Raw genomic sequence first — 27,691 nt, 5'->3', positions numbered from 1 at the left:
ACACAGTGGGTCACATTGAGTTTCATGATAGCGAAACGGAACATTGCTCAGCAGTGGGGATCCGTACTGCCTCCCACCCTTGAGATCTGGAAGAGTAATTTAGATTGGAGCATGTTCTGGGAAAAGACTGTTTTCATGGCAAGAGGCCGCCCTCGAAAGTGGGCTTTAATATGGGGACCCTGGAATAAATATAGAGGGGAGATTTGTGTGCCACCTAGGAATGCTGTTTTTCACTTACCCCCATCCCCGTAAGATTTCTGACGTGTACGAACTCTTGAGTCCTGTACCCTCGTAGGTGATGTGTTGAGTGTGACATTATTCCTCTGTACTGTGTCTTTTATTGATGCTTTGTTTAATAAAAAGAATTGTTTAAAAAAATGGCACCATGTCTTCATGCCACTGGAAGCAAGATGCCTGCCATATGTAAATGTGACACTTTGAAATGGCAGAAAATTAAAATTATGAGTTTTATGCAATCCAATAAACTTACACTTAACTCTTCAGTTTATTTTTCTCCTATTTCAAAGTGTCACCTTTAGACACAGTAGGCATCTTGCTCCCAGTAGCTAGTAGACACGGTGTCATAGTTACACCTGAAATAATTTAAAGTGCAGCAAAATGTTCTGTATTATCAAGCTCTTAAAAATCCTCTGATTCAAAAAACATGATTGTATGTGTTTGTTATTCATGTAACTGTGCCACATATGATGAAAGTTATGTCCAGTGCCACATGTACATATGACACAGGTTCTCAGTAACCCATACACATATATCGAATGCATAGGCAGACAAGGTTATACATTCCTACAATCACTCTCTCACTAATGCACATGGCAGCCCTGCTATTGTGCTCCTACTCAAAGTATTTTGTTCAAACCATAGCATCTGGCTCCATGGACAGTAGGCTTAAAGTCAATTAAGCTGGTTGTGGGGGTGTCTGGTAACTATGCCCAACTTGGTTGGCTGTTAGTAGAGCACAATGATTTTTATTGATCAGAAGTAGCTCTCACTGCAAAAAATGGTGGAGACCCTTTGTTTAATACATTAGGGAGAAACTGCTGGTTGGGTTGGGTCGGGTCTAACTGGGAAGGGGGTAACACTTCAACACTGACACTTCATGTTGTGTGTAAACCCTCAATTGCTAGGGTTTAAAGTGTATCGATAATTTGGATCATTAAAGCAGGAATGTGCTCCGGATAAAGGTTAAATGGGTTTACAACCCCAAATGGTGTCACTGATCCATCATGGCCAGATGGCTTGAGATCACTTGTCGCCACTTTTACAGTGCTGCATTTCCGTTTCCCAAATTATTGTCTAGTCAGCTTGTCAAGCTGGTGTCTAGGTTCACAGATTTGCAATTTCATCAAGGTCATCTGGGCTAGCATAAGTGTCATTGTGTGCCCATGAATGGCTGGCAGAATTTTGCAGCCCTGTGTACCTAGTGGTGTTCAGTTTCATCAAGGTCTCAACGCTGTGGTGGCTGGTGATCTTTAAATGTGGTGGATAATAAGTCCTGCCTTGAATTTCATAGAGCAAGCCTGACTGGCTTCAGCATGGTTTGGGGGTTCTCCCTCAGTGACAACTTTGAAGGGCTCGCCATTTAAACACTGCACAAAAAACCACCTTGTTGTCATCTTGGAAAACAACTTCACTCTAGACAAACATAGAATCCTCACCACCTCCTTGTGGTAAACAGAAAATCCCACCCTAGAGACGTCCTGAGGTGCCAGAGAGAGTTGGTCAGCCTGAATAACCCCAATCTTTTTACACTTAGAGTGTGGTTCTGGTGAAACTGTGAAGGGAACATATTTACATAAATACAAGGTTTACTTTCAAGGTGTAGTCAGTTGACTTAATTCTAAGCATTAAGAACAATATCAATATAAAAACCAAGCTGGGATCAAGCTGATCCCTTTGGAACATTAAGATGAACAAAACCTGCAATCTGCCTGTGACCGATCTGATGCCATGCACTGAAGACTGAGGCCATGTAGTCAACAAGAGTATGTTCAACACCATGGAAGATCTGCTTAATGTCTGATGAGCTATGGTTTTAAGATCAGATCAGGGCAGAGTTTAACAAAAAGGGAACACCGGTGACTCCTCATTCTGATGCAACTCAACCTCTCAATGTACTATTTGATATGGTGTAGCATGTCTATGATTAAAAAACTTGAATCCCAAAATGTTGGTACACAGATCTCCTTACACCCAGCCAAAACTGTCCCCAGTAGATGGCTATCTTGGCTAACTGCAGTGAACCACCACACAACATACCAGACATTTGGCAAGCCAAATGGTCCATGCAGGAGCTAAACATATTATTAAGACCTCTGGCTACACCCACTAAACCTCATAATTCTTTGACCTATCACTTATTAAAACATACCTATTGTGAACAGCCACAGGTTGACAAATACCATAGTGATGTTGCAGATCATAAACCGTGTGAGATACCAATCTGTGATGGTGGTGCAGCGTAAGAGTGGTAAAAATATTTATTTTAATGTTACTCCTCCAACCGTACTGGGCCCTCTACGATTTAATAAACTGCAACAATTTCATTTACCACAAAGGCAATGATCCCCTGATGAATCTTTCGCTGGTGATAGGACGGGTGTAAATTAGGGGGACTAAACTCCATGTTAGCTGGTCAGCGAGGACCATTAATTGATAGCCAACTCACAAGTTAGAAATCAAATTTAGATACACCTCTCTTATGACCATACTGTAACCTCCTAAAGAAGTTAAGTCAAGTGAGGATTATGCAAACCTAAAGCTCTACGATTGCAACACAAAACAGGAGAAGTAACACCTTATGTTCTGTTAAAGCTCGCTGATTCTCCCTTCAGCAGAGTTAAATCATTAGTCACAATCTAAGAACATGTACACTTTGTTTGGTCACTTAGAGGATTCATGTAAAGAATTACTGAGATTCTTTCCTGCATGACTTTCCTTGCTGTTTTTTCAATGTGATGTCCAAAGTACAGCTCTTCAGTTTTGCAAAACTGTAACTTGGTCGGGGATACTTTATGTCCATTTTCTGCAAGCTGATTCAATAAGGCACTTGTGATGGTTTAGCAAGCTTCTCTCATAGTTGACGACAGTTATTAGTTATTGTAATAATATGCAAATTTCATAGCCACAAGAAATTTCTTAAGAAGTTCAGTTAAGAATATAATAGCTTTTATAACTGCACCAAGTATTTAAGCAGGCGTTCCAGTCATTAACAGCTACAGAGTTACAGAATCCTACCACCATTAAAGCAGAAGGATAGTTTGTTGTCTAACTGCTCAGACCTATGAAGATAGGGAAAGGTTCAGTTTAGAGTCCATTAAGGGGGAGTCCATTCACATAACTCCTTCGATGCTCATGACGAGCTCAGCTCGTCATAATGTACACCTCCATACACTCATGACGAGCTGAGCTCGTCATGAACAATGGGGAATCTCAAGTGCCAGCACTGGAGGAAAATAACACTAGCATCGATGGTGTTAAATAAGAAATGGCAACAAAATAAATTGTTCAGCAAAGAAGGCTCAGTCCATCTGGTACCAACTGTAACATAGACCAGACATTCCAAGTCAGAGAAAGTTCTAAAATTGATTAGCATAGCATCTAGGTCTCAAGTAGGAAACATCTGAATGGTGTCTGGCAACCACTCCTTTGGGTTTCCTTCTTTTATAAGATTTTTTTAAGTTTGTCCCAGTAAGGTGGCTTCACACAACCATCAAAAGACTATCACTTGTCGATATTCACATAATGCTACCTTAGACACTCACAACATCAAGATGGTTTTCCATTCTAGTCACAGGAAACAAAGGCTTGAGAGTCCCCATACGTAGCAAAAAAAGGATACACAGTAGTCTGTGGAATTCAATAGCTGAAATTCTATTCCCACAGGAACATTTTATGGTGTTTGTTGAACAAACATTATGGAATGTCAGGGTAGAGAAACATTCAGGAATGTCAAGGTGTACACATGTATGGAACAAATGAGCAACATTTCACTTGTAGTAAAAACAAGCCATTGTATTAAATCGGAGGAGAGGTCAGCACTACAAAAGCATTAAAAAAGGACTATAAACTAGCATAGCACATTTCAATGAAATGAGCTCTGACTTTACTTCAAATATAAGGACATTTTATCAATTCATATAGCGAATGTATAAACGTTTTCAATGTATTATTACTTGGGAATAGCAAACATTAGAAATACCCTACTACCACAATATTTCACCATGTCCATAGAAGTGCACATTCTTCGAATGTCTTACTACAATTTTTTTTAATATTTCATAAACAATAAAGTCTCTAGTATCATATTAAGAAATACCAAGCTTGTAATGCATTGCTACACATTTGTGCACCAACTTTTCTAACTGGTTCACCTTGACAGAGAGAATCCAAAAACACTAGGCCAATTCACTCAACATCAAAATGTCATAGTATACATTATTAGGCAACATGTGCATAAGAAATGTATTTGTGCAATATTTGTTTATATGTACAAGTATATTTAATTACCTTATCTGTGTGTTTTTTTTATCTTCACATTTTTGAAGCACGTTTTTACGGTGCTGCTACTACACTTGCCTTCGCTTCATGTGTCACTGGGTCTAACATGGGCAATGTGTACTTTAAACCTTTCGGTCTCCTGTGACTAAACATTGTGTATTATGATTGTTAAAATCATACTGCGTCAAGCCCCAATCTGATGGCAAATCAATTTACCACATCAGATTTCATCACAGATTATATGTGTGTTGTCTTTAAAACTTTTCTTCTACTCTTCTCTAAGATTTTTCATCATATAATTTGCATTCTGCATCCTCCATTTCAAGATCAACTCTTGTTCTTTTACCTCCATGATTTGTACTCTTTTGGTACCTGCAAAATTTCATTGATAAAATCAGCAGCTTTATGCACAAAGAGGTCACCACTTCAGGCTTCACTCCAGCCTGGTGAGAGACGGAATGTACAACATCAGCGAGGCCTTTTCTGTTTTATTGACTAATGCATTAGTAGGAACAGCTGGCAGCCTTATCACACATCCCATAATCAGTTTGTGAAATGCCACTCCTGCTGCCTATCTGGAGTACTTCTCAAACTCATCAACAAAAGAGGCACTGCATCTGTACACTTTCAAGATGTATAGGCCCACACTGTCGCCAATCTGGATTTCAATGTGCCATTGATTTGCTCCACCATCCCAGAAGCTTCTGGTCGGTAACTGCAATGGAGCTTCTGCTTAACCTGTAGTGCTGCACATAACATTTTTACAACTTCATTGTTAAAATGAGTTCTGTGGTCTGACTCAAGAGAAGCCGGAAATCCGAATCACGGAATCAACTCCTGTAACAGCATCTTGGCCACAGTCAAACTATCATTTCTACAAGTAGGATAAGCTTCAAACCATTTTGAGAAAATGCACACAATGACCAAAACATATCTCAAACCATTGCAAAGGGCATCTCCATGAAGTCCATTTGCATCTGGCTGAAAGGATCTGCAGATTCACAACCTGTGTTCTTCTGCATGGGTTTTGTTGCTGACATTACACAACAGTAATATAGTGTCTCTGCCATCGCTTTGAATCTGGGATTTTACCACATCTGTTGGAAAAGGCGCATTATTCCATCTCTTCCAACGTGTGCATGACTGTCGTAGCCCCATGCCATTAGTGACGATAAGCTGTCAGGCAATATTGGTCTGCTATCAATGTATACATGGTATAATGGTACAGCCTGCTCACAACCAACCCTGCCGTTCTGCTTCTGTCACCTTTTCCTGTAGCTTCCTAGCCTCCTACCATGTGTCTAAAGCTGACAACTTCAAGGTACAATCTGTGACGTTGGATGTGTCTTTCAAGATCGCTTCATTAAATGTGTTCTCATTCAAAGCACAATACCTTGAAATTTCATCTACATACTGGTTGCCAGTTGTAACCTAGTTGGTACCTTGTCGGTGAGCAACACACTTCGAGAAGATCATGAACCCACGCTGTGAACATAATTGCCCAAAGTCATGTACGACTCTAAAGCCATACTGACTATTGGTGTAAATTGTAACTTGGTGCTGTTCTGAAATGGTGCATGCTTGTGGCAGAGCTATAAACTCTGCAACTTGTGCAGAAATCATTCCTTGCAGCCATGAAGCTTCCACAACACCACCTACTGTAGATACAGCATATGCAGCTTTCATATTTCCTCCATTGTCCCTCAAACAGGAACCATCAACAAATACATGATCAGATTTAAGCAGTGGCTTATCAGAAATATCAGGATGTGGCTTTGTATATAACTCGGTCACATCAAGCAATCATGTCCGGCTTCATCCACAGCACTCCCATTTACAGACATTGGCATCAAGGTAGCCAGGTTCAACAAAGTACATCTCTTTAGAGTCACATTCTCTGCACCCAGCAAGACTTGCACATACTTTATTAACAGGCTATTGGTCAAATACTGTGTCTGAGTATGGGTCAACTGTATCTCCACTGAGTGGGGCATGAATATTGAATGTGGGTGACCCATAACAATACATTTACACTGCTGAAGACTCATACACGTACTCTCAACTGCTTTCAGACATCCAGGCAAAGCAGCCCCAACAGGATAAAGCGTAGCCAAGAAGTTAGGCCTGCGATTGCTTCCATGCATTTGTGTCAAAACTGATAGAGCAGAGCCTTCCATCTCACTGAAGAATAATACAAAGCATTTATTCTAATCGGGCATTTACAAAGCATTTATTCTAATCGGGCATTCCCAATGCTTGTGCCCTGCAAAAGCAATCTTGCAGCTCTTTGAAGGAAGTCATACAATTGTCATCCCAGGGTAAGGGATCTGACACATCTTTGTGTGTCAACCTCTGAAGAGACTTTGTTGTCAAGCAAAAATTGGGAATCCACTGTCTGCAATACCCCACCATTTCTAAGAACATACAGACTTCTTTTTGGGTTCTTCGAAGATTCATGTTAAGAATTACTGAGATTCTTTCCTGTAAGACTATCCTCATTGTTTTCTGAATGTGATGTCCTCAGTGCAGGAATTCAGTTTTGCAAAACTGTAACTTGGTCGGGGATACTTTATGTCCATTTTCTGCAAGTTGATTCAATAATGCACTTGTGTTGGTTTTGCAAACTTCTCTCGTAGTTGACACATCCAATAGGTCATCAATATATTGGACCAACACTGAGTGATTCCGTATTCTCAGAGATTGAAGAATCTTTTTGAGTATCTGTTTAAAGATTGAGGGGCTTTCTGTATACCCTTGTGGGTCTCAGCACCCTGCCAAAGCTTGACTGCTGAAATGGAAAGTGAAAAAAAATTGTCTGTCTTTATGCAATTAAATTGAAAAAAGGCCTGGCACAAGTCAATGACTGAAAACACTTTGGTCTCACATGGAATATGACATAAAATCACAGCTGGATTTGGTACCACATGACAACATGGGACAGCAATGGCATTCACCTTGCACAAATCCTGCACAATGCAATATTTGCCATTCGGCTTCTGCAAACCTGTAATAGGAGAGTTCCATCGACTCCCCCTTATATGCTCCAGGATTCCTTGCTAAATCATTGAGTCAATCACAGGAGTATTTCCAGCAATAGTATCAGGAGACACATTGTATGGTGGGAGTCTTGGAAACTGCATTTTGTTTAATCATGATTTGGAATGGGTCGACACCTTTGATTAGCCAGAAACCTTTATCTGTAAAGTCCCAAACTTCTGGTAACACAGTGTCTCTCAACTCTTAGAGCCAGTCCTCACACATCAGGAGAGGATACATCTCCACGTTTGAATTATGTTGGGCAAATTTGAAAACAACATCCTCATTGTTCATATGGAATTCAATTCCTCTGGGTGATCAATAAATTTAGCAGTTCAATTTGCAAAGTAAGTCTCGTCCAAACAGGTTCACTAGACTTGTATCACACACCACAAAGCGATGACGGTCCTTAAAGGATCCAATTTTGACAGTCAACAGAACTGAGATTGGGGTAGACAACTCTCTGTTAGTAACTCCTATAACTTGGATACTTCCTCCAAGAGGACTAGGTTTGGAACTTCTGCTGGTCTCACAGAAGAGAGGGTAGCACCAGTGACAACAAGGAATGAGATAGGCTTTCCATTCACTTTTCCATCCACATAGGCATCATCATGCAAACGGGTCTTCATCACTGTCATCCAATTCAATCAAATATTGTTGTGCTACATTCTGATTTTGGTAAGAAGTTTGATTCACATTGTCCCTTTGTGCCTCAACATTATGTTGTGGTATAGAAGCTTGGGGCAGTTGCATTTGCTGTAAGACATTAGAATTCTGCATTCTTTGTCCCTGCGTCTGTTGAGTCTGTCCTATGTTATTCCCCAGAGACTGTGTGTAATCCACATTCTGCATTTGAATCCCTGTACTGTTCAAGAAATACTTACACTTACAACTCCAATGTTTGCCACATGCATGAGAGGGATTCATCTTTTTCAAAAGCAACACCTTAATACCTGTTTTAGAATCCACAGGACCACCTTGTCCTCTACCATGTGATGGGAAGTTCTGCTGTTGGAAACCATTTACACCCTGCATCATCGGAACCTGATTATAACCTCTCTGTACCTGTCCTACATTCTCAAAACCCATCTGATTCTGTCCTTTCTGCATCAACTTTATATATGAAATAATTAATTTCTACTTGAGTTTATGTTGCCTCAGGTCAGTATAGTTTGCACAATATTTAGAAAACCAAATATTTAATCAGCTAACTTACTCTGCTAACAAAGTATCTGCTTTCGATCTTTTTAGAAATCTCAGGTCTCAAGCCATGACAAACGTATACACAAATTGTCCCACACCTTTTTCCACAACAGTGTTTGGTCCTATGTACTGCTGGAAAATCTGTACTAACCTCTCATAAAAAGAATGTACTGACTCTTTCAGCTCTGGGGTCATCTGGTCAATTTGCAACCTATCAGTCTTTTAGGGAAAATCTTAGTCTTCATGTGAATTGTCACCTGATGATATTTCCTCATTAACTCTGGAGACGGTGCACCTCTTCTAGAATCCCTTGGTGGTTCCCCCTCTGGCCAACCCATAGAATCTTACTTTTGGCCCACAAATCTTCTAGAGCCACACTTTTGAACAAAGTATTCAAATCAATTCACAAGACCTTTGAAAGTTTTACAAATCATTAAAATTGTCTGTACTATTCCATTTGCTTTTCTCTCAAATTAGTGAAGGCATTTGTAAATGAGAAAATATCTTGTCTATTCCATGGTATGTGGACGTAACCTTCAGGGTGTAAGTGTACGTCCCTTATTCTACCACCACTAAGATCACGTGGTGACTGCACTATAACTTGATTTGTTTCCTTCAAGGGAAACCTTTAAATTAGGATAAGAAAGTACCAAACAACCTCTGTGCTGCAGGGGTTAATGTCCGCTATATAAATATTCCTAAACTGATCTAAGATGAAGAACAGTGTAGTCACACCTTATTGTGTTTTTTGGACAAGAGTGGCTTGGACTACGAAGATCAATGAACTTTGGCATCCTTGCTATTCAGATTTTCTTATGGTCTTCATCATAAAGCGTTGAAAGTAGTATTTAGGTGGAATGATCAGTTGTGCATGTCTGTGATGAACACTGAGGTCTGTGTATGCACACCAACCATTAGTGTGGTTTCCACCATGATTTTCGTTTGACGTCAATGTGAGTCAAAAATCTCCTGGCTGCGAGTGTCTGCATCCCAGCTGAATTCTAGGCTTTGCTAAGTATGCCCTGGAGCAGTGGGTGTGAACAGGAGAGTGAATGTGGCTTGCGTCATGAAACAAATCCCTTGTGTGTACCATATAGAAGTGAAGAGAGCAAGCTGCTGTGATGCAGCCCAACATAATTAAACAGGTTGCAAAGAGTATCAAATGTTCCTTTCCATGTGTCCTACTGTACTCTGATCGCTATAGCTGTCACTGCCTGAATAGGAGTTCTTGGGTCTCTCTACAGCTAAACCATCAACTATCCATAGAACTCTAGGTTAAATGTATGATCCCTACAAAATACTGCATTTAGGTTCACCATGCTATACTATACTAGATTTGTCATTGTTGTTACAGATGAATGGGTAAATGATCAACTAATTTACTGCCCCATCCCCAGGTGAATGGGTATATAACTGTACTGCATACCTAGGAAAATGACCGGCAGCACAAAGCATTGGGTATATTTATATAGCAGGTCCCCAGCCCTGCCAAGAACCATGCATCAAGGGTTAGATTAATGCATTTTATGGCTAGTGTCTGCATTACCACACTAAAAAGCTTAGCCGTGCATTTAAACTGGTCATAGCAGCACAATGAGGCGCTGCAAGCAGCTTACACTGAGTATCATTAACAAATAAACACTGGCAAGGCCAATAGGTCTAGTCTATACAAGAGCTATTGTCTTTACCAATGTGTCTAAGCTATTTTGTGCAGTAGCATGGCTGCTGTTCAGCATGGCTACATGTTAGTGGCATAGAGGAGAGTGGTGTGAAGTGATGTAGACTCAAGTGACATGGATTGGTGTAGTGTCAGAGTGGAGGAGAGTGGAGTGGCATAAAGTGGAGTAGAGTGTCACAGAGTGGAGTGGTATAGAGTGTCGTACAGTGGAGTATTGTAGAGTGTAGTGTCTTAGAGTAGCAAAACGTGTAGTGGCGTGGAGTGTCAAACAGCGCCGAAGAGTGTAGTGGAGTAGAGTGTAGTGGCATAGAGTGCCACAAAGTGAAGTAGTGTCCTCGAGTGGAGGGGCATCGAGTGTCGTAGAGTGGTTACATTGGAGTACAGTGGTGTAGAATGTCGTACAGTGGAGCGTAGCTGAGTAGATTAGAATGGTGTGGAGTGGCATAGAGTGGAGTCGCATAGATTGGAGTGTTGTAGAATGGAGGGGTGTAGAGTGGCCCAGAGTGGAGTAGTGTGTCATGGAGTAGACTGTCATAGAGTGGAATGGCATATAGTGGAGTATGCATGGTGTGGTAGTGCACTGCTATTACAGACAACACATTTTTAATTCAAATTACCATTACTTTGCAGAGACTGGTAAAAGTATACAGCGCTTAAGTAATAATGTGTGGAAATTGGCACCACAAAGTGTATTGATTTGTTTTGATTTAAATAAAATATTTGTTTCTACCACACTTCGGAATTACAAAAAATGTGCTTCATTTGTGCTTACGTGCTACTGATATTTTCTGAAATATTTGTACAGTTCATGTATTGCCTTTTTAATATAATATTAAATAGCATCCTACAGCTTTTCCTTTCAACTCCCCAGGAGCTAGCAAGATTGGCCCATAAACCCTCTTACTTTACAGTCAGAGAAAGAAAAGTAAACACCAAACTCCCTCAGAAGACAGAACCTAACATTTGCTCTTTTTCTTTCAATGCGCAGCAAATGTGGCAAGTCAGCAGGTCATGTCTGAACTCCAGCATGCTTATTGTGGGAGTGATTCACCGAACCCCCTCTCCCCTACTTCCAGCACTTATGGCATGGGTGTGAAATTGGAGAAGAGGACTGTTTAAAGTATGCTATTAGTAAAGAGCATTTGGGAAAAATAAACAAGCTTGTAGACAGAACATTATTCCTCATAAGCATGCTAAATAGAATAACTGGTAATGGCAGCGATAAGTTGAATCAGTCAGGCAGAAAGATTGGATGCAGGAAACCTTTTCAAAGAAATAAAGCATGTTTACTGCTTCCTGAACTAGCAAACGAGGAAGACAGCTGAAAACACGTACAGTCATGGAATCCCTCATAAAAGAGTTTCCAGAAAGCGAGCAGTTGTGGAAGAATACAAGGAACCACTCAGAGAGATGGCAAACAGACTATGCTCTATAGTGATTTCCTTTCAGGGCCCACCTTGATTTCCCTTAGTTTTGCATATTATCTATTTTAGGCTGCTTTTCCCTGCACAGCCACACATAACACATTTGTTTTTGTTACATTAATTTAGGAATACACTGTACATGTTGTTTGCTATTAGGTGATTATTCTTGGTATTCAGTCCGCACATTTTATTCAAGGTTACCTAGAATACATTACAACATGGTGTACTGTTTTCTGTGCTCGGTTTTCTGTGCTCTGTGCACAGCTGCAACTTTACATCACAGTATGTCCAATTATATAAAGTGTGTCTCATCCGCTTGAGGGCAGGGAGGAGAATTCCTGCAGAGAAACCGGTCCAGGAACGAGTGCCCGCAAACTGAACACCTCAGTGTAAACTAAGTTTACACTCAATATGCTGACCACCTAACTACATTTATCAGGTATTGGGTCTGTTGCCAATCCCAGTGATCACTAATATATCCTGTGCACTCGCAGTGAGAGTCAGCCTAGACAGATGAATAATTTGCCATGATGGAATGTTTATTTTATACAGCCTGATAGTAATACTAATTCCTTTGGTTAGTTTCATCTGTCTGGTGATTGCAGCACATTTGCGTCATAATAGACTACGATAGTTTCAATACATGTATGTATATGTATATGTATGTATAAACCGTTTTATAACGCGCTCCGTTACATGTGTTGTAATCATTCTTTATGTCTTTCTTTTGGTTACTAACGGCATGAATGAGTGAGTGACAGAAGGTGAAGATCTATTTCCAGGGTTTCCTTGGGAACTAGAAGGTCATTTTCTAGGTTGCCAAAATCACCTACCTCTCTGGGAAGGGTAGGAGTTGAGGAGAGGCACTGTCAGCTGGCCAGGGTTTGGGCCGATAGATACTGATATAGTAGAGAAACTCAGTACCTATATTCTGACGTCCTGTTATTCCAAGGCACAGTTCAGCTTTGCTAGCAGAATCCATGTGACTGCTCTATGGGAGGGACAAAGCCCTATACCTAAACCAAATAAGGAATGCAAATAGAAAGCTAGCAAATGTGAGTTACAAAGCAGGAAGCCAATGATGAGCAATGGGCGGAATATATTCTTAAGGAAGCATGTCCCTGATATGGCTTTCATCTAAAAGCAGCCTGTGCTCCTGTTGTGGGCTTCTACCTCAGATGAACCACCCCCTCCCACCAGCTAAGTATATTTACTCATCGACAACAATTAAACTGCCGCGTCCTCATGCCACTTGATGCCATGTGGAGCAGGCGTCACACATTTAAAAAAACAAACAAACATGCTTCACAATCTGTCTCGGATAAAACCTTTTGTTTTACCTGCTCGGGACCAGTTGCTTGGGCTGTAATACTTGTTTTTCATGTCTACTTTGTTCATTAAAAGGTAAAATATAATTAAATGAGTACGCTATCATTTCTTCAACAAGTTCAAAAAGTCTTTAGGAATATTTTGTGTTTTTAGGTAGAGGTTTTGCAATTGGAATGAGAAGCAAGCCTAAATAATACAAAATACATTTCAATACATACAGCTTTTGGTTCTGAGAATGCTAAAACTACACATTTTTCATAAAAAGTAAATGTTCCACTGTACATGATTCTCAGAGAGAAAAATAGTCCTCTCTCAGTGTCTGTAATAAAATAATAATCCTGAGCTTATACAGCGCCTGGTTACACTAGCCAGTGTGTCCCCGCGCTAGTCATTGGCCCCCAGCACCCCACTGTTACAGCCTCCCCAAGCCCGCCCCAGAGGAACTAGTCCCTAGGGAATAGATATGTTTTTAATTCTTTGCGGAAAACCACTTCAGAGGTTTCCACACGGAGCCTAAGGGGTAGGGCATTCCAGCGACGGGCAGCCAAAAGAAGGAAGGATCTTCCTCCCATTCTGGCCCTTCTAATTTTGGGAACCTGCATCATGCCAGCCCCTTGCGATCGCAGCAGCCGAGTTGGAGCGTACGATGTAAACAAATTGCGCAGGAAGCGAGGACCTTTCCCCTGTGCAATCCTATGGCTGACGCAGAGGGCTTTAAACAGGACATGCTCCCTAATGGGCAGACAATGCAGCGATTCCAAGGCTTTTTTTGAGGCGGCTCTCTTGGGTAGCATCAACACCAAGTGGGCAGCAGCATTCTGAATATGTTGTAGCCTCTGAAGACACTTCACATTAGCTCCCAAATAAAGAACATTCCCATAGTCCAGCCTGGAAGTAACCAAGGCATGGACCAGGGCTTTCCTAGCTGTAACAGGGAGCATATCAAGTGTCTTTCTAAGACTAAGCAGAATGCCAAAGCAAGTTCCGGCCACACGTTTGGTGTGATATTCATAAGAGATTTTAGAATCGATCCAGATTCCAAGATTTTTAACTTGATCCTTGGGTACAGGTAAAGGACCCAATGACTGGGGCCACCAGGCCGATGTCCAGACTGACAGAGACTTGCCCACAATCAGCACCTCCGTTTTATCGCCATTCAGTCTGAGACAATTATCGGCCATCCAGCCAGCCAGGTCTTGGAGACAAGACGCAAAATTGCTGGCTGCGCGCTCAGCCGGCTGTGTCAAAGCCACAACCAGCTGCGTATCATCTGCATACGTCACCACTTCCACTCCATATTGCTCAGTTATTAGCGCCACAGGCGCCACATAAAGATTAAAAAGGGTAGGGCTCAGGCTGGAGCCTTGAGGAGCCCCTTGATCCAGGTTGATAGCCTTAGACCTATGGGACCCTTGCTGTTCCACTCCAAGGCTGACCTGGTCTGTATGTTTCGTGTGAAATTTGATGCCATTTGTTGTCTGGAGGTGCATGTTGCAGCATCTCTATGTGATTGTAACCATATTTGTCCCTGTGATCTTCATCTCAATATCTCCCTGCTTCTCATTATCGCCCTGCATTATAGACATTGACTTTAATTTCAGTCAGTTGAATGAGATCTTGGGCGATCATATTCTGTTTGATAATTAATAATTAATGCACAATATCCATTTATGGTAAGGTAGCTCAGTTTTTTAAATCCTTGCTGCTAACAACTTTTCATAATCAGATGGTCATAGATGGCCATGCAGGGACTACTCCACCTTTCAGCCCTCTAATGTGGGGAAAATGAGTACTATTGGTAATCAGTCGCCTTGGGGAGTTATTGTATAATACTTGGTTCTGTCCAGAGCAGTGATTTAATAACATAATTCACTCTGGGAATTGTAGTTTTGGTTCAGCCCTTTTGCGCTATTGATGCCCTTGTGTGGTTTTTCTATGGGAAGAATTGTAATGTCCAACTGGGACTCTCAAATGCATTACGAATGTACCTGTGTCTTGTATAAAATCTAAAAAATAAAAAGAAATAAAAAATAATAATACAAATAAATTGATGTTTACTGGGCCTGCATTTTGCAAAAGTAAACTAACCAGAACAATTTGCAATATTTGAAATGGTGTATGTGTGTATTTTTCTGATGTGTAATTGTGTTCTTGTGCAGAGGAGCCTGATGCAAAAGTGGAAAGCAGAGTCAGACTGGTCCATAAGGCAGTCTGGCAGTGCCAGAAGGGCTGGTCTAACAGGTCAATGGGTGGGCCATTTGGCTGGCTGTTTGTGGGCCTGCATTATGGTCTGGGCGGCCAATTTTTACTGTTAATTTCCCTGATAATACGACAAATACTACATACAACAGATCACAATGCACGCATTGTTCCATTTCTTGCATAACACCTAATCAGCATTTCTTTACAAGTTCAAAACTGACCCGATTTGCAGATGTGTACTACTTTGTTAGATATCTGATTAGCTGATGGGGACAGATTTTTGCTGGTTCCCTGGCATATTTTCCGTCGCTCTCTGACCCTGATGGAAAGCCATGGTGTAGCTGGCACGTAGTCCTGTGTCTTGGTTGACTGAAGCCCCAAGTCTGTCCCTCCTTTAGTGAATTTGTATTGGTCTGCTTTCATGCCATTTCTAAACCATTGGATTGTACAAAGTGAGTTCTTTCCAATATGTCTCTTATTTTATGCTTATGCCCGCTTTGTTCCAAGCATGATAAAGTGTTACTCAAAGTCAATGTCATACATATGGTTCTAAAATGTCGCTCACTCCTGATAACTGTAAATGTCACACATAAGCCAACTTAAAACATCGTAGCTCTTCAGTACAGTGAAAAGGGACTGTCCACACAGAGAAATGTATATTTACCCATGAGTAGTGTGAAAACTGACTTTTTTCACAAATCTCTAACTGTATTTCCATAGTGGGCAAGAAAACAAACGGTTTTTTGTTGGGTTTTTTTTGGTTTTTGTTTTGTAGCAAGAAGAACATCTAACTTCTAGAATCATTTGAAAAATTGCTTGGAAGTAAATTTCTTGAAGTTGTTTCTGCAAAATGTAATATAGTGTCTCGGTTTATATAACTGACCTTGCTAGCCTTTTTGGATTTTGAATTTTGTTGTTTCTTGAAGCATATTTTAATTTTAAGTTTGATACTTAATTTGTATTAAGCTGCTGAAAATATATTGAAATTGTGTGCATAGCCTATGTAATTATCAGATCTTCACCTAGCCAGTGTTTGCATCAGTGCCTTATTTCCTGAGAAACAGGGGAAGTGGATCGTTGGTTGTGCATGGCATTTGTGAGGAAATCCCCTTGTTTTTATATGATTTTCCCTTGTTTCCATTTTCAAACTCTTGATTTTTGTAATCTTGGTTATAGGCTGAGGCCTTGACCCATGTGCTCCTCTTTAAAACGGTGTCCTCTGTCTCCCCTTTGCGCCCTTAATAGAATAAACAAGACCTGACTCCCTGTCAGAGCTCAGCTGTCACTCAGGCGTGTGTCCAAAATATTAACAGCCCCTAATGCAGCAATAATGGTACAGGCAGTTGTTATTGCTGCATATTGGTTAGTTATGAGAACTGTGGTGTCAAATACTTCTTCCTCGCAGATTTCAGCCTTTTATCACTTAATTTCCATCACTATGCTGAATGTTTTATAAGATCCAGTCCAAAATTATTATCAAATTTTAGTTACCTATTTTAGTTTTGCCTGAACAAGCTTTACCATCTTATTGAGATTCATCTTTGTGATTTAGAAACACTTCAAGGCTATTCTCATTACCCAAGAATTTCTTTACAGTTCAAGCTTCAAATGCAAACTTAGTACCCCAGGAAGGGTGAAAACAGTTGACCTGAGCTCACTATCTCTTTATTTGTGTAAGAATAGATCTCTGTTTTCTTTGCTCTTTCCAGGAGAGTATTTTGAGGGGACTAACAACACCTCCCTGTAGGATGTCTTCCGATAGTCTCAGACTTTGGTTCTGGAATTACTTTCAGATAGACAAGAATGAACTGACTGGTAGTCGGTAAAGCCGAAAGAGAACAGAAAGATCCAAATCCACAAATATGAATTCTTTCTACTTTGATTTCAGTTCGTGAGCGACTTTAGAAGATGGCCCGGTGGGACAGACGATTCATTTGTCGAGTTTAATGTCTCACATAGTACAAATGGAGAACCGCGCTATCATCCCTGCAGGTCTGTTACGGTTCTACCAAATATGAATTAGGAAATCTCACAGACACCAAAACCTCAGTTGATAGAAGTACGGAAATGTTTTTGTCCTTGAACATCATAATTTGGAAGCAAAATGTAAGAACTGCAGATTTTATTGCATACGTCTCTTAATAAGACATGAGCTTTCATCTTTCAGTCAAAAAATGGAAAGCATGTGCCAGGTGTTTTGCCCGAATTGTCTTGTCAAAAATTGAGTTCACACATTTATATTCATAAATCAATATTATAATGCACTAAGACACACCGCATTCCTTTTAATCTGTCCAAATTCTTAAAATGACCTCTTCAAAGACAATCTGTTACCACTTATATTTACTCATTTATTTAGAGCAGGAGACACATTTCACCTTTAATTCTTTAGACCTTCACTAGATGCGCAGTCCTTCAAAATACTAAATGCTGTACTTTCTATCTCCATGGCCTATAAAGGCACAAATGCAACAATGCCCATGTTAAAGCTATCCTTTTATTGCTGTCCAATGATCCATTTATTATTCGGCCATTCTTCTCATACCAGTCTGTGGCAGAAAATAAAATGTAAAAAACACTTTACCAATCACCTGTAGCGAAAGGTAGCAAATGATGTTGTTGCAAGTTGCATGACATGATGAGCGTAAAGCCGTCCTACAGTTCAAGGCAGATTTTTCGTTATAGCACCTTCAATGCAGAGCATTTCTGATGGCATAGCTTTCTGCTGTTAAACTGTATCTTTACACCTGGCTATAAACCCCAAATAGCACCACCATAACGTTTCATCTGTAGGATTCCATGCATCAAGTGTTGGCTGTGTAGCTTCTCAGGTAATACATTCTAACCTAGCTTTAGGGTTTTGAACCGCTACATATTTGACTATTGATATGCGATGTGGCAGCTATGTTTCCGATTCAGCTCTTGGAACTCTTCCTCTTAGAAGCACAATTCATGATCCTATGAACAACAATTTGTTTCCTGTGTCTTAGTTCCATAAAACTAGGTACCTGCCAGTAGAAAGCATTGTAGAATACATCCAGTAACGTATTTACTGAGATTATTGATAGTAGAGTCTGTCTGCCATCTTGTTTTGAGTAACCCAGGTGCATCATTGTGTTGCTATTTTTTTACGTTCTTCAAGTTATAGGCTGAAGTTGGAGCTTTCCAACAACTGCTCATTAATTGTCGTTAAATGCTGATGAAAAGGTTATGTAGAATAATGAATCGGATATCTCCATTACTGTCTTTTGGAAAATTATTATGTCACGTGTAAATTACTTTTGTTACTGTTCTACGTGATACCATGAATGAGTGGAACAATTGCTATTGAAAATAATAGTAATACTGGTACTGCTGGATCTTCCTATAGTTGTCAATGTATTACCTTATACTGTTCCCTCTACTAAAATCATTGAAATACATGTGTAACTAAGATGGAGTAAACGAAGTAAACACAAACACGTTTAATGCTCACATGGACATCAATTTTAAGGAAATTATGTACAACATTAACAAAAGGACTAAAATTGCAAAAAAAATCTATGGATGTTAGAGTCCCTTGAAAATGTCTACTAAAATAGGCCTGAGCCGACCCATGAGGAACGTGGGTATAAGATTGTATAACATTGTTTTAAAATAAATTGTGTGGGTCCTTCCACTGCTATTTTTGTGAAAGCTCCTTTTTAATTGCAGCCAAGCAGTGCTCTTTAACCCTCACGAAATAGTTGATAGGTCCTTCCTCAGAATTATGTAATCATACTCTCTTTGTATATTGATTGATGGATTCAGGGAAGAATTAGTAGGAAGTAGAATTGTGTTTTCACCTCTCTATTCTGTTTACTGCATTTCACTTGTCTGGTCATGCTCACGTAGTAGGGGCTTACTTTCTAAAATGTCTATAGAAAGCTCTAAAATGTATCAGATGCCCAGTGTGTGTTTTTTGGTTTTGATTTGTTTGTGTGTTTGGGCCTCTGTATATGTCCATTCCTATGAAAAAAATACTTGGGTAGGAACTCTGACATCTGATTGATGTTGTATATGGTAAGCTGACAACAGTCATGATCATTTTAATGGGCAAAGGATGTACTTTTATGAAGTTGAGTTGATGTAGATGACCCAATATCGTAAAGCCTATGATGTTAATAATTCTACTGAAGAGATCACTAGCATAACATATTGATCTCTTAATTGTCTCTCTGCAGATCATGGTAACAAGGTAGTTCTGTTGGTTTTATAGGATCAGTTTAGTTTTCCATGGATCACTCTGATAGTCTTCTGCTATTTAATTTGATCCTTAATGGCCCAAGTTGATTTTTAACAGATAATAAGTTGGTCAGTTTATAAATATCAATATTTTAGTTGAGCTGGATCTCTCAGAACCAATACATTTTCCTTCTGTGACCTACATATTATAATTAAGCTTTTAGCACTTCAATATTAGTGCTTATCTAAGAAAATTCATTCTTCTTTCTGCTTTTCCATCCGCAGCACTGCAAGTAACTCCAACCGCAGCTCGCCTGCCTGCTCACCCGTCCTGCGCAAACGCTCACGATCTCCAACACCTCAGAACACTGAGGGGGACACCATGGTGGAGAAGGGTTCTGACCACTCATCAGACAAATCTCCATCCACGCCAGAGCAGGGAATACAGCGCAGCTGTTCCGCGCAGTCAGGTCGTAGTGGAGGCAAAAACTCCAAGGTGAGATTCATTTGTTCCTGTTTCCATCAGTTACTTGATTTCTTAATGCTTTCATGTACTGAACGGTTTCTTTTCTGTTTATGAATCAAATTCCAATAATGGAGGTGGAAGAGCCTGAAAGGGGTGCGGATGAGGCTTTTATGAAAGGGTGGAGGGAAGAAGGGGACTATTGTGGGCTGAAATGATGAAGCATAATTCATGCGAGTCAGATAGTTCAATGATCCAGGAAAAAAATTACTTTGTGTTTTGCCACAAAATGTGCTGGGTCGATATAAGATTTACCTCCTAGGAAATGAAAGGTTCTTGTTCGGAAGACACTCTCTTTGTTTGGATGGCAACAGTGTTATGCAGGAAGAAATTACTTGTTATTGAAATAAGAGGCCATATAGCAGCAGAAGAAAGTGAGGTGGAAGTATTTAGGGCCTAATTTGGAATTTGGCAGATGGAGTTTACTCTTTAGGGATTGCAGATGGTAATACTGGCCCCGTGGCCAATTTATACTTTCCTATACAGCATAGCTCATAAAGTTAATTAATTAGCCTTCTTATTGACACAGATACAACAAAATATGTTATCTCAGTTTTAGTATTTTATACATTTTATTCTTTTTCTGTAGTATATCTAAGAGATTTATTTTTATAAAATATTTTTTCCTTTTTTAAAAATCTTTTCCTTATGTGTTCATCAATTCATTAACATAAGTTGTAATCATTTCAACATTAAAATACAGTGAACAGTACCTTTATCTTTATAATATATCTAAAAAAACAATTATTTATACAGTGAAAAACAAGACCCTGTCTGCCACACACCTACTACCATACACACCTACTCATTCATACATTTCTACACACTTTCCAAACCCAAAACAATTTCTAAGGTTGAGGTAACACAGATATTATTTGTGTGTTTCCACGCCAGGTCTACGCGCGTTTCGGTGGATTCTGACCACCTTCCTCAGGACCAGATAAGAAAAAGTTTATTCTCCCCTCAGCGTGTGTGTGCAGGGTACCTGAAATTACAAACACAATATAATGTACCTGTGACATGACCTCAGTCGAAGGACAGATGAGTTAATCTTACATATTACTTCTACAAGATTCTTTATATGATTGCTTTGAGACACCACATTACACCAGAGGCTACCAGCGTCAGTCGAGTGGAAGACTGTTTTTGAGTAAATAAAAACAGGGCTTAGTAAAGAGGGCCTAGTAGGGTGTGACATGATGATAATAATGGGACATATTAGATCTAACTAACTCAATTAATTGCCCCATTGACATATCACATATTTTCAAATATTTTAAAAAGATGGAAAGCTCATTATCGCACATTATATCAAATATACAAAAGGGTAATGTGCTTTCTACTTTCGATCTAACTAAAGCAGCAGTATATTCTCTCAGAATTTAGTATGTTCTCACCTTTAATTTAATAATACCGAGATATATAATATGTGATTCTCTTTTTCATCTATGTGTTCGGTTTCTAACTTCTCAGTGACACCAATAACGAATCCCTGGAGGGAAAACAATGATTTTAGAAACATATTTTTAAACTCTTATATGCATAGTTGGTATTGATATTGCCAAAGTGCTCTTACCCATGGTTAAATCAAATCAATCAATTGGAGATTATGCTTGTTCGTTTTCTTGGTTTGTACGACAGGAAGAGGCATTTGTTGAAGGGGCTCACGTTTTATTCTAGACAAATCAAGTCGAGTCACATCAGCTCTACTGCCTCTACATTATGTTATGTTATGTTATGTTAAGGGGTGCTTGTAAAGCGCACTGTCACCGTGGGTTTCCTGGCGCTGATTGGATGCTGCGGGGACAGAGGGACTTCTAGCTGGGTTGTGGAAAGAGCCAGGTTTTTAATGATTTACGGAATTGGATGAGGGTATTGGCGGTCTTGACTGAGTCAGGGAGGGAGTTCCAGAATTTAGGGCCAAGGTATGCAAATCTCCGACCGCCAGATCTGCAAAGTTTGATGGGGGGGACAACCAGGAGGTGTAGGTGTGATGATCTGAGGTTGCGTGAGGGACAGTAGGGCCTGACGAGAGATTTCAGGAAAACGGGGCAAGAACCAGAAAGAGACTTGAAAGTGAGGCAGCCGAGCTTGAAGGCTGCCCTCAGGCTGACAGGGAGCCAGTGCAGTTGGATGAGGAGGGGTTTGGCAGACTGCCATTTCGGTATCCCGAGGGCCAGTCTCGCCGCTTGGTTTTGAATGATTTGCAGCCTAAGGATGGAAGATTTAGGCAAACCATAGTAGATGGAATTCGAAAAATCCAAGCGGGAGAGGACAAGGGCCATGATAACTTGGAGCAGGGCATCAGGAGTCAGGAGGTAAGCCACCTTCCTGATCCTGCGCAGCTGGAACATACAGGAGGAGACCACCGTCCCCACCTGGGGCCCAAGGGATAGCCCAGAGTCAATGGTGACCCCGAGACTTTTTACCGAGGCCACCGGGGTCGGGGGAAGACCGAGTTCGGCCGGCCAGAAGTGAGGACCCCAGTAGGCAGAGCTCCTGCCGGGAAGAAGGAACTCCGTCTTTCCTGGGTTCAGTTTAAGTTGGTTCTGACACATCCACTGAAGGATATGGGACATGACTGCCTGGAAATTGGGAATAGCAGAGGGGGAGTTTAGAGGAAAGATGAGTTGCAGGTCGTCCGCGTAGTTAAAAACGGTGACGTCCCACTGCCTCAGAGAGAAAAGAAGGGGACGAAGATAGAGATTAAAGAGAAGAGGGGATAAGGAGGAGCCCTGGGGAACCCCACAAGGCGAGTGCTCCCTGGGAGCCCTAAAAGTGCCTAGACTGAGGGTCTGGGATCTCCCGGTAAGGAAGGATTTGACCCATGCCAGCGCCAGGCCCTGGATGCCGGCCTGCTCGACACGGTGGAGAAGGATGTCATGGTCCACCGTGTCGAAAGCGGCCGACAGATCTAATAGTACCAAGGCCTGGGGGGTACCCTTGTCAGCGCCGTCTCTCAAGGCATCCAACACGGCCAGGATCACAGTCTCCGTAGAGTGGCCGGGTCGGAAGCCGGCCTGGTTGGCCTCGAGGAAGTTGGAGCTCTCGATAAACTTTGAGAGGCAGGCGGTGGCATGGGCTTCCAAGATTTTAGAAAAGAAGGGCAAGAGGGAGATAGGGCGATAGTTCGCCGGGATGGCGGGATCGGCCCCGGGCTTCTTCAACAGAGGCACCAGAACGGCCTCCTTGAAGGAGCTGGGTACCGTCCCGGAAGAAAGAGAGGAATTCAGCAGAGGAAGAATACAGTCAGGTAGAGAGTGGCAGATGTCCCGGAGTATGGAAGGTGGACAGCGATCGTCAGGAGAACCAGACTTAATACGGACGGCCAGGGTTGCTAGGGATGTGGAATCTAGAGGGGGGAATTGTGTGAGGGAGAGGGCATTGTGAGGGAAAGTAGCAGCATTAGCGCCAGATGGGGTGACCGGGATAGTGTCCTTAATCATAACAATTTTCTGTATGAAAAATGTGCTGAGTGCGTTACAGGATTCCTGTGTGGGGGCCTGAGTCGGGAGCGCCCTAGGGTCAGAAGTAAATTCATCAAGGACTTTGAAGATCTCCTTCGACTTGCAAGGGGCTGATAGGATTCTCTCTGAAGCGTAAGCTTTTTTGGCGACAGAGATGGCTGATTTATACTTGTTGCGGACTGCCACATAGGTCTCTCTGCTAGACGGGCAGTAGTCTTTCCTCCACTTGCGTTCTGATTGGCGGAGTTCTAACTGTAGGGCTTTGAGTTGGGGGGTGAACCATTTATGAGAGTTGTTATGTCGGGACCGGGGAAACTTGGTTAAGGGGGCAAAGATATCGCTAGCTGACGTGAGCCAGTCAGAGATGTAGCCATCTAGCTCGTTGATGCCGATATAGTTGGGGATAGAGGGACGCGTTTGAGACAGGTGGGATAGCATTTTGGAGGAGTCAACAGCCTTCCACTTACGAGCGGTGCCGCCCTCCCGCGGGGGAATCCTGATCTGGCCGACCACCGAGAGGGTGGTATCAATTAGAAAATGATCAGACCACACACAAGGTGTGACGAGCGGGCAGGAGGACTTGACACCGTGGACCCAAATGTGGTCAAGAATGTGGCCGCCACGGTGAGTGGGAGACTTGACTAATTGGCTGAAGTTCAAGCTCGAGAAAGCCTCGAACAGTTCGGTGGCGTGAGGGCCGGCGTCCTCATGCTGGAACCAGTAATTAAAGTCCCCAACAATGGCTATGTGGGGGGAGGAGGTGGCAAGATTGGCGAGCTGTTCAATGAAGGATGAAGGGAAAGAAGGCATGGGCTGAGGGGGGCGGTAGAGTAGCATAAGGGTAACTGCACCTGCCTCGGTCCCAAGGCTAAGAACCAGGTTATCCACTTCAGGGAGGATCATAGAGGTGGAGGCAATGACCTTGAGGTTCTTACGTATTGCCGCTGCGACCCCCCCCCCCCCGGAGCAGCCCCCTGGGCGGTTGGTATTCAGCAGGTAGTAGTCTGGGGGTAGCGCTGCCAGGATGTCAGGGAGGGAGTCGTCGGTGAGCCAAGTCTCAGATAGTAAGAGGACATCTGGCCTCTCAGTCATGAGTAAGTGAAAGATGTCAGTTTGATGTCTGACAAAAGAACGAGTGTTTAAATAAAGTAAGCGGATCTGTGACTCAGCAGTGATAGGTAGGGAGGGAGAAGTATCCGGACCCAGGTGGGGGGGAAGTTGCCTGCGATTCCAAGTGAAGTGATCCGCGCCCAGGTGTCCAGCGGTAGGGGGCTCGCAGAGGGTAGTAGATTCATGAGGGCAGCGGAGGAGGAGAAGGTAACAGCGTCCCTAGCCCCTGGGCCCGTCCGGCCGCGGACGGGCGCAGACGGGCTGGACTTAGGCGCGCTGACGGCGTGCCCGCTGCGCCCGTCCGCTGCGCTCCCTGTGAGGGGGCGCCATTTTATAGGGCTGAGGAGGTGATGGGCCGAGCGCTGCACCGCTCACCTACTCACCCTCCTCACCCAAGATGGCGGCCAACAGCGCGTCCCGGCAGGAATTGATCTCCTGCGTGGAAGCCCGTAGGCGATGAGGCAGCGAGCAGCAGAAGCGTGAGAGGTACTGCCCAGCGCACAGTCAGAGTGAGCCCTGGACAACGAAAAAAGGGTTAAGCATACACAACAGATTAAAACTTTAAAATAATGCGCGAAGCGTGCGTGTTACAGCGCGAGTCTGGCGAGTGGCTAAAATCCCACTGGCCGGCTCGTTGCATTCAATCAATTGAGGATCAGGCTACAATAGTTTTTATAGGGCTGAGGAGGTGATGGGCCGAGCGCTGCACCGCTCACTACTCACCCTCCTCACCCAAGATGGCGGCCAACAGCGCGTCCCGGCAGGAATTGATCTCCTGCGTGGAAGCCCGTAGGCGATGAGGCAGCGAGCAGCAGAAGCATGAGAGGTACTGCCCAGTGTGCAGTCAGAGTGAGCCCTGCAAACGAAAAAAGGGTTAAGCATACACAACAGATTAAAACTTTAAAATAATGCGCGAAGCGCGCGTGTTACAGCGCGAGTCTGGCGAGTGGCTAGAATCCCACTGGCCGGCTCGTTGCATTCAATCAATTGAGGATCAGGCTACAATAGTTTTTATAGGGCTGAGGAGGTGATGGGCCGAGCGCTGCACCGCTCACCTACTCACCCTCCTCACCCAAGATGACGGCCAACAGCGCGTCCCGGCAGGAATTGATCTCCTGCGTGGAAGCCCGTAGGCGATGAGGCAGCGAGCAGCAGAAGCGTGAGAGGTACTGCCCAGCGCGCAGTCAGAGTGAGCCCTGCACAACGAAAAAAGGGTTAAGCATACACAACAGATTAAAACTTTAAAATAATGTGCGAAGCGCGCGTGTTACAGCGCGAGTCTGGCGAGTGGCTAGAATCCCACTGGCCAGCTCGTTGCATTCAATCAATTGAGGATCAGGCTACAATAGTTTTTATAGGGCTGAGGAGGTGATGGGCCGAGCGCTGCACCGCTCACCTACTCACCCTCCTCACCCAAGATGGCGGCCAACAGCGCGTCCCGGCAGGAATTGATCTCCTGCGTGGAAGCCCGTAGGCGATGAGGCAGCGAGCAGCAGAAGCGTGAGAGGTACTGCCCAGCGCGCAGTCAGAGTGAGCCCTGCACAACGAAAAAAGGGTTAAGCATACACAATAGATTAAAACTTTAAAATAATACGCGAAGCGCGCGTGTTACAGCGCAAGTCTGGCGAGTGGCTAGAATCCCCCTGGCCGGCTCCTTGCATTCAATCAGTTGAGGATCAGGCTGCAATAGTTTTTATAGGGCTGAGGAGGTGATGGGCCGAGCGCTGCACCGCTCACCTACTCACCCTCCTCACCCAAGATGGCGGCCAACAGCGCGTCCCGTCAGGAATTGATCTCCTGCGTGGAAGCCCGTAGGCGATGAGGCAGCGAGCAGCAGAAGCGTGAGAGGTACTGCCCAGCGCGCAGTCAGAGTGAGCCCTGCACAACAAAAAAAGGGTTAAGCATACACAACAGATTAAAACTTTAAAATAATGCGCGAAGCGCGCGTGTTACAGCGCGAGTCTGGCGAGTGGCTAGAATCCCACTGGCCGGCTCGTTGCATTCAATCAATTGAGGATCAGGCTACAATAGTTTTTATAGGGCTGAGGAGGTGATGGGCCGAGCGCTGCACCGCTCACCTACTCACCCTCCTCACCCAAGATGGCGGCCAACAGCGCGTCCCGGCAGGAATTGATCTCCTGCGTGGAAGCCCGTAGGCGATGAGGCAGCGAGCAGCAGAAGCGTGAGAGGTACTGCCCAGCGCGTAGTCAGAGTGAGCCCTGCACAACGAAAAAAGGGTTAAGCATACACAACAGATTAAAACTTTAAAATAATGTGCGAAGCGCGTGTGTTACAGCGCGAGTCTGGCGAGTGGCTAGAATCCCACTGGCCGGCTCGTTGCATACATTAATCTCCCGCAACAATTATCACATAGGTCGTAGTTATACTTTTGACTAACCTTTATTTCTGACGGTAGGTATGGCTTGTACTCTTCGTTTTTTTACAGATCCCACTTTGGATTCCTTTGTTTCCACAATCTCTCAGTGATGATGGTCTATAATGAAAGGTTGATATTTAAGTTTTTAGTCTAGATCGTATACATAGCTCTTTTCTAGATTTCCTATTGTCTATATATTATTTTCTAGGGCAGTTCTTATTTAGAGTGCTCGTCTCTCGTGTTGAAGTGCAAGACTCACTATTAATTAAGTTATGCACATCGAAGCTCACCGCTGCACTGCCCCTTCCTGGCTATGCATATCTTTTCTGTATGTTTATAGGCTTCTCTATAGTGCCAGAAACCGTAATACTATTCCACAGGGTTTTTTTTTTTTGAAAATCACATAAGCATAGGCAGTCTTTTAGGGGAATCCCATCGGCATACAACGTGCATCTAGTTTGATCCATGAAATCATTGACTCTTAGGACCGACATTACAAGTAAACCGTTGATGCTGAAATTATCTCCTAAGCAGCATCGTATCTGTTTCTACATGGACAAACAATTCCAAGTATTTAAAACTACGCAGCAAAGTACTAGAAAAATAAATATCCAATAGCGT

The 27,691-nt window shown here is 42.7% G+C and overlaps 1 protein-coding gene across 3 annotated transcripts in view; it reads left to right on the top strand.

Moving 5' to 3' along the window:
• The window catches only part of GRAMD1B (GRAM domain containing 1B), a 1,455,160-nt gene that overhangs the window by 815,315 nt on the left and 612,154 nt on the right, over positions 1-27,691 (top strand). For all 3 annotated transcript variants that reach the window (XM_086956958.1, XM_086956959.1, XM_086956960.1), the window contains one exon: positions 19,879-20,089. In XM_086956958.1, coding sequence (XP_086813084.1) covers positions 19,879-20,089 — 211 coding nt within the window. The remainder of the gene's footprint in view (positions 1-19,878; positions 20,090-27,691) is intronic.

Source organism: Lissotriton vulgaris, chromosome 2_1 (assembly GCF_964263255.1).
Source record: "Lissotriton vulgaris chromosome 2_1, aLisVul1.2, whole genome shotgun sequence".
NCBI lineage: Eukaryota > Metazoa > Chordata > Amphibia > Caudata > Salamandridae > Lissotriton > Lissotriton vulgaris.
Note: the sequence above shows the minus strand (reverse complement) of the source record. Positions and strands in the feature narration are given on the sequence as shown.